The sequence below is a fragment of the Spea bombifrons genome, chromosome 6, assembly GCF_027358695.1.
Source record: "Spea bombifrons isolate aSpeBom1 chromosome 6, aSpeBom1.2.pri, whole genome shotgun sequence".
Taxonomy (NCBI): Eukaryota; Metazoa; Chordata; class Amphibia; order Anura; family Pelobatidae; genus Spea; species Spea bombifrons.
Window position 1 is genome coordinate 34,490,664 of NC_071092.1, and position 7,904 is coordinate 34,498,567.

The window sequence follows — 7,904 nt, forward strand, 5'->3', positions numbered from 1 at the left end:
AGAAGCGTTTAACGAAGTCTCCTCCGTGCGCCATCATTGTTCTTTACGGAAAGACACTCTATGTGCTCCACGTGTGCTCGCCATAAACACCTAGAGGTAGGAGCCGCAGCGTATGACGTCACGCACGGGCCAGCGCCATGGTAACCTGAACGTCTGCGCCTTACCGGAAGTGGAAGGCAATACGCCGCGCATCCCCTCAGACGCCGCTTCCGGCGGGAGAAGGAGGCACCTCAGCCCTTACCGGTTGCTGTGCCGGGATGTTCCAGTGACAGGCTTTACGTTTTCATTACCGGGATTCTGGTTTTGTGTATATTATTGTTGTTATTTTGTTTTTTTTTAATACACGCGCCGCCTATTCTGCGTGTGTTCCCGGCGGGAGTCCAGCGTGGTCGTGTTGGCTGTGGGAGGAGCAGTAACAGACCCCAGGATGGTGTGAGGGACACCGGGTGGCCTGTGTATTGTGTGCGTTGTTTTAATGCAGCCTGGATACTGACTTCCTTTGGTTTTATTGATTTTTCCGTGAGAGCCCATTGATAATTCTCCCCCTTTTCCACCAAAACAAAACCCCTCCCCTTATCCAGATTTCCCCCACGGGTGTCCGTTGTCACCCTCTCGTACTGCTCCCACTCTCTTTCGAGGATTGTTTTTAAAGAGGGTCGCAGAGACATGGCTTCTTCGTCCGGCAATGATGACGACCTCACCATCCCTAGGGCTGCCATCAATAAAATGATTAAAGAAACTTTGCCTAACGTCAGGGTGGCCAACGATGCCAGGGAACTGGTGGTGAACTGTTGCACCGAGTTTATCCACCTGATCTCCTCGGAGGCCAACGAGATCTGCAACAAATCGGAGAAGAAGACCATCTCCCCCGAGCATGTCATACAGGGTGAGTGGCAGCAGCATTACCCTCGGCCAAGGCAGCCTGGCCACCTGTGCCCTGCGCTAACAGTGTTACTGCATCCATTGGTATTATTCTGTCTCTGGTCTTCCTGCAATCATAATCACATCCAGTATTTAAATGTATATAAAAAATAAATAGTGAACTCATCACATGTAACATCTGCAAGAGGTGTTTATGGATCTCAGGACAAACTGCTTTATACCAGGAAAGGTTATTTTATTTATATAGTGCCAACAATAACACAGCGCCTCTTACAATACATACATTCAAGGGGTATGACAGAACTAGAAGTGAAACTAAAATGATTCGATACATGAGAGGGTCCTGCTCACAAGCTTCCGATCTACAGGTACATATAGTGTGTCTAATGTGTCTCCGGCAGGTAATCCCAATCATTCCGCAGAGTTGCGGCGTGCCTGCCGATCCCAGCCATCATACTGTGCCTACACTGTTTAATAAAGTGCCTAATAGTGTATTTGGGTCATATGAGTGTTTTCTGATATTATTGAGATGAAGTAAATGTAATTTACATCTGTGCGGTGGTCAGATAAAAATCTAATTCTGTTCTACTCTGTCTGAATAATGTGTAACAACTATACTGTGCATGTTTTGAATATATGGAAAGTAGAAGCTGTTTTGTGTGAGTGAAAATTGCTTTCAGTCTTTGCGGTTCACCAGTGAGCTATTTGCGTGTTCCAAGCCTTTTACTTTTCACGTAATGCCCGTTTTTTTGTAGCCTTTTGGAAATAGGGTGTACAGAGAGCAATGGCCGCGCCACGAACAGAGAATGGAGAAAAGGGGATGTAAGGATAAATAAATGTGGCTGTGTACTTAGGAGGGTATGTTTAGCCCCAGGAAACAGATGCCACAGACTGTGTTGTTCCATCTGCTGGTATAAGATAATGCTATATGCTGCTGTTGGCGTAAGGGAGGTAACATGGGTGACAAGGAATAAGGTATTTGCGAGAACAAAATAAATATCCACCTGGAACCCAGATGCGGTGGATCAGCGTGGGGAGCTGGTGATGTGGTGCCCTGCGCTTCAAAGAGGACTGCAATATTTGTAACTGGTTAACAGCATGCCAAGCCTTATCTGACATGTATGTTACATACGGTTTCATAAGTATTGCATTTCAATCTCAAGCAGACACTGTAAATATTTGATGGTGCAGGTTAACTTATAAGTGTAAAATGCGTATGTCTATGTGGTTGGCACAGCAACACGGCTTCCCAGATGTTCCCTGACCCCCTCATCAAAACGCATACTCAGGATCTCTTTATGAGTTGCTGTTGGTTTTTCATACTGAGTGCGGTTATAGTATACCATATAGATTTAGCGGAGGTCATGGAAACCAGTGCTGCTGGAGCGCTGTCTAAGATTCACTCCTATGCTGATGAGATCTGAAACATGACAACTGCTATATGTAGGTTAGAATGTACAGGCCCGTATGTCTCCAAACCTGTGCTGTGATCTAAAACTGTCTAAACAGCGAGAATATGCAATAATAAAGGAGCCCAGGTGACCTTGTGTAAGGACCCACATACCTTGTGTTTGCGTTTTAGACATGTGAGTGTATTCATTTACTTATTGGGAACCAGTGACCTACAAGCCCATTCAGAATAAATTGGCCGCTGGTCTTGGAGTCATATGTTTTATCAATTCCCCCCCCCCTTATATTTTTTTTACCCCTTAAATCAAATTTTACAGATTTGATTTAAAGCAGATCTGCCACTTTTCTCTGATCCTCCTTAGTTCTTGACACAAAATGTGTCTACTGCGGGGGAGGAATAATTATGGAAATGATATGAGCAAAAATTACATGGCACTCCCTAGTGGAGTTTTTCTGATCTATACAAATGTTAGTCTGTGAACACTGTTACAAACATGTGTTCAGTACATGGACTTTTAAAACGTAATATTTTGAAATGTATTCTGTATATTTTTACAAATGTTTCCAAAACCAGCCTCTATATTCAGAATTTGAAGATGCCATTTACGGGTTATATGTTGATCTAGGCAGCCGTTGTTCTTTTATTATTTTATGACATCGTAGAGGCAGGTCATGAGTGGCTTCTGCCTTACTGAACCAGATGGCTAATTGTAATGTATGATGACATAGTTGATATACTATGTTTTGCTTAATATACTGAGACAACATCTCTATACCAAAGGGCAAAAGCTCCACAGAGGTAGAATCGGATCCCTCGTGGTGTTCCCTGTAGCGGCACCTTTCGCCCCTCTGATTATACTCTAGGTATATTCTAGGTGTAATATGTCCTATTTTCTGAAAGTATTGTTTTCAGCGTGATTTATTGATACAAACATAGCTTATTACATCGCATTTTCTGAAATGTACGCCATTTGTATCTGATATTGTTTGAGGCACTAATGTAAACTGTACCTGTCCTCCAAGATTATTATTATTACCGTATTGGCTCGAATATAGGCCGCACCCTTATAGTTAGGTGCTTTTTTAAGGAAACATTTTTCTTAGTTAAAAAAAAAACATAGAATAGATATACTGCCACTCTGCCCTCCACCCGATATATACAGCCACTCTGCCCTCCACCCGATATATACAGCCACTCTGCCTCCCCCCCGACTTACCAAAGCAGACTCCGTGTGTCTTGCGGGGCCAGAAGGGGAGACCTACGCAATACGCGTAGACAACTTCCGCCAGCACGGGAGGTTGTCTAAGAGCATCGTGCAGACGTTCACCGGCTACGGCGATGCGCGTGAACGACCTCCGCTGCCGGCACGTCTGCACAATGTGCTTTAACGATCTCCCTTGCCAGGACCCCCCCCCCCCCGTGGAAATTCCCGGCAAGGGAGATTGTTAAAGCACATCGCGCAGACGTGCCGGCAGCGGAGGTCGTTCACGCTCATCGCCGCTGCCTGTGAACGTCTGCACGATGCGCCTAGACAATCTCCCGTGCCGGCACTCCACCCGTGTAAAGTGCTGGCAGGGGAGGCTGTCAGAGCGCATCGGAGAGTAGGATGCAGGTCCCCTGCACCGCTGCGGGGGATCTGTATCCTAACCCTGCTGCCTGCCCGGCGCCCGGAACTGCATGTCCCGGGCGTCGGGCGCTAGACCCCAAATATAGGCCGCACCCCCACTTTAAAGACTTAAAGTGGGGGAAAAAAGTGCAGCCTATATTCGGTCCAATACGGTATATAGTCCATCATAATCCACAGCACCGTTCAACCAGTACACAGGGCGTAGGGTATAGCGTAGTCTATAATTTACAGAAACAAGAGGTAAGGAGGGCCGCCCGCTGAAACGACCTCACAATCTAGAGGGCGTTAGGGTAAAAGTGCCGCTAGCAGGGAAGGAGCAGCCACACAGGTATAAGTATCGTCCGAAGGCAGGTGAGAGACTACGAAAGGTGTAATAAAGGAAGGCAGGAGGAAGGGGTTAACGTGGAACTTTGATGTCGTCCTTAAGGATTGTTTGAAGGACCGAAGGCAGGGGGGAGATGGAGAGGATTGCCAGCTTTGCTTTAGGCAAAGCATAAAACTTGATACGATCTGCTTTCCATTTTACTAGCTGATGTATAGGTTAACTTTCACAGCTACTTCTTTCCTGTTGCCATAGAAACAGATCGTAAGTATATATAGCCCTTAGCCAGTATGCTAGCCATTGTATACCAAATATAATATTCAGCGTGCAATTTTTCCCCCCTGACAGGCAATGTTACACCTCGCACTCTTGTCGGCTTTATTTTAAATGAGAAGTGTTTATAAAATACACAGTGGAGTACATTTCTTTGTACCCTCCTCCCCACACAAATCAACACATCCATCATGGTTAAAAATATTCCTCTTTTGTTTATCCCTTGCATGCCCGGAACAGGCACTTTCCTGTGACCTCCATGCAACTCGGTAAAAGCTCAAGACCATTAACTCTAAAGAGATCTTTTCATTATTAAGCTCCTCCGGCACATAGAGCCGGGGGGGGGGGGGACTTGCCTGTACCCTTCCCAATTCCGGCCGGTCTGAATGGGGCTTCCTAAACCTATTGCCGTTGATGGAAGAGCCGGCTTCATAATGGCCTCCAGTTTGAAATTTGCGAAATCTGAAAAAAGAAAATTAATTTCTGGTATCTGTTGCTCGCCGTGTCTCCGACACGTCCTGTGTGTGGCTCTGTAGTAATCCCGCACAGACAGTGGAAAGGCCTTTTGCTTTTCGCGTAGTATGTTGTAAACCAAGCCAGGCGTGTTGCTGTGTTTGATAAATCATGGCGTGTGTCAGTGATGGCATGTAATGTAATGTCATTGTTTCATTTTGAAGCTTTAATACCTTGCAATAATTCTCTTATGGAATTCATTTTTGTCCTTTTATTTCTAGCTCTAGAAAGTTTGGGCTTTGGCTCCTACATCAGCGAGGTGAAAGAAGTCTTGCAAGAATGCAAAACTGTAGCGTTAAAAAGGAGAAAGGCAAGTTCTCGGCTAGAAAACCTTGGCATTCCGGAAGAAGAGCTTCTAAGGCAGCAACAAGAACTATTTGCAAAAGTAAGCAATTTTTTTTATCCCTTTTAATTACAACTTGGACTTGGAAAATGTTAGTTGTTCCCCATAAGAATTTCACTTTAGTTTTTAAATTAAAACTACCAAATACACCTCTGGGCCCTTTAATCGAATGTCACAAATTCATTTTAACACCAGAGTCTGTATGTCCAGCACTGGAAGGTCTAAACTGAGCTGCAGTTTTCTCCCGAGTCTTTGTGTATGTGACATAAATTTGTTGTTTTGGGTAAGGGTCTGAAATATGCCCTCCCAGGCATAGGCAATGTGTCTGTACAAGGACAGTTTTTTGTGAAGGTCCATAGAGCATCACTAGGATATTAAATTGTCCACCACAGACCCCAGTAAATGTCCCCATGAGCAATGTTTCTATCATTCCCTGCAACCTCCAGCATTTCAGGGACCCAGTGTTGGGAATGTGCTTCCAGGTGGGAAGGCCCTGGTGGAGACCTGGTTGGGAATATGTCAAACCACCAACCATACCTCCAATTGCAAGGTTGCCCCATGGTGGCTGGTATGGATATGGTGGTCTGTGCTGGATCAGGTCAGGGGACGTAGAAGGATCTCTCCTACTGCCTACAATAGCAGGGCAGCAGGAAATCAGGTTGTCCTGCTTTGATATGATCGCAGATTGAAATGATGTTTCTTGATACTAGTAAAGGAAAAAGGGACATAGGCATAAAACAACATGTGCGGAGACTCCTTAGTAATAGCTAATAAGAACTCTGCTTCTTAGGTCAAGAATCCCTTTGTCTTGCCATCTTTTTATTGTGTTATATTTATTGTGTGAGCTATCATGTCCTTTCATAACATTTTGGAATCTGATTCCTATTCCAGGCCAGACAGCAGCAAGCAGAATTAGCACAGCAGGAGTGGCTACAGATGCAGCAAGCGGCTCAGCAAGCACAACTTGCAGCTGCATCTGCGAGCGCATCCAACCAGGCTGGGTCCTCTCAGGACGAGGAGGAAGATGACATCTGAGTTTTTCTGGCTGGCATCCTATTGACCTCTCTGAATATTTTTCGCCTGCACAACAACAACAAAAAAACAGTGAAAAAAATGCTTACCTGTAAATTTTTTTTTTATGCATCTTGGTGGACTGGTTGTTAATATTCTAGGGACGTCTGTTAAGTCTCAGCTGTATGTGATCTACATGTAAAAACATCCTTTTTGAACTGTCAGCAAATCTAAGGTTCACTATCCTATCATATAGAGAATTTTTAATGGTCTTTGTGAAAATTTTATATAAGCAATGAGTCACTTACTTGATCAATAAGCAGTGTTAAACCAGACTTCAACTTTATTAAATATAATGAGATTTATACAGAAGCTCTAAATAACATATTCACATTTCTCCTTTTAACTAAGTAAAAAAAAAATCTTAGGGATTTTTTTTAAATGTTTGGGTTAGGGCTGGGGCATAAGTAGGTCTATCAAGCACATTATTATGTTGAGAATGGACATTCTTGAATGCTAAATTTTAGGGGAGGATGTAAACATTTTGTAAAGGGCAATACAACAAGGTGTTGCTAACAAGAGACATAGAAAGTTAGTGTTTGTAAAAATGTACATTAGCCTTCATATTTTGGTGGGGAAGGGGTCATTTTTAGGAATTCCGATGGCCATCAAATATTTTTTTTTTCTTATTACGAAGGAATAAATGTGTATTCCATGCAGTGTTACAGATTGATTCACAGCGGGATCACATTTCAAATAGCAACTGGGCCAAATTGTCATAAGAGCCTCAAACGTGCAAAACAGCAAAAGTCATTTGTGGTTGTGTATTTTTTTTTCTCTCGCTTTAATCCTAAATGTTAGGTTTGTTTCTGTTGTTATGACCCCATCCACACAGCTAACAGATGTTGCACACTTTGTTTTTGTTTTAATTGATGACTGTATGGGACTGGTTAGTATTTAACAAGTTAATCAACATTACCTGTTTCGATTTAAGTGATGGGAAGACTTGTGTTTCAATGTGTTTCGCATTGATCTGTGGGCGAATTGCTCATTGTTCCCGTGTTGGTGCAGTAATGATACAGTTTGTGTTACTTGAAGAAATGTACCTTTTCTAATATCTGACATAGTTGTTCTACATGCATTCTTAGTTTGTCACAGAACCTTCTTAAAGGAAGTAAAACACCAACCAGAGATGCCATAAAATTGTAAAGAGCCAGGAAACTTTTAAATAAATTGCGACTTTTATTAAATAAACTATATATATATATATTTTTTTTAGTATGCAAAAATGTTGTAACTTTTAAGGTTTTGTTGTCTTTTTTCCCCCCATACATTAAGGTGATCAAGCATATTAACCGTTCCCCAGCATTCATTAAGCTATGTGTTACCTCCCAAAGCTCACCGCTCCATCTCATAGAAATCGGCTGTAATAAACGCAAGCTCCACGACCTGGTTCACAGTTCGTTTGGACCATAAACTTGTCTGGTAGAGGGAGAAGTATTACTTTTTTTTTTTTATTATT

At 43.1% G+C, this 7,904-nt stretch overlaps 1 protein-coding gene across 1 annotated transcript; it reads left to right on the plus strand.

The window, feature by feature from the left end:
* Positions 1 to 203: 203 nt before the first annotated feature.
* DR1 (down-regulator of transcription 1) lies at positions 204 to 7,636 on the plus strand. The gene is made up of 3 exons (XM_053470259.1): positions 204 to 886; positions 5,250 to 5,413; positions 6,263 to 7,636. Exons 1-3 carry the CDS (start codon positions 667 to 669, stop codon positions 6,404 to 6,406), a joined length of 528 nt encoding a protein of 175 aa, XP_053326234.1. The 5' UTR covers positions 204 to 666; the 3' UTR covers positions 6,407 to 7,636.
* Positions 7,637 to 7,904: the final 268 nt, after the last annotated feature.

Coding starts and splice junctions, on each gene's coding strand:
- DR1 (XM_053470259.1), top strand. CDS start 667: ATGGCTTCTTCGTCCGGCAATGATGACGACCTCACCATCCCTAGGGCT. Junction 887..5,249: donor CCCCGAGCATGTCATACAGG/GTGAGTGGCAGC, acceptor TTTTATTTCTAG/CTCTAGAAAGTTTGGGCTTT. Junction 5,414..6,262: donor AACAAGAACTATTTGCAAAA/GTAAGCAATTTT, acceptor TTCCTATTCCAG/GCCAGACAGCAGCAAGCAGA.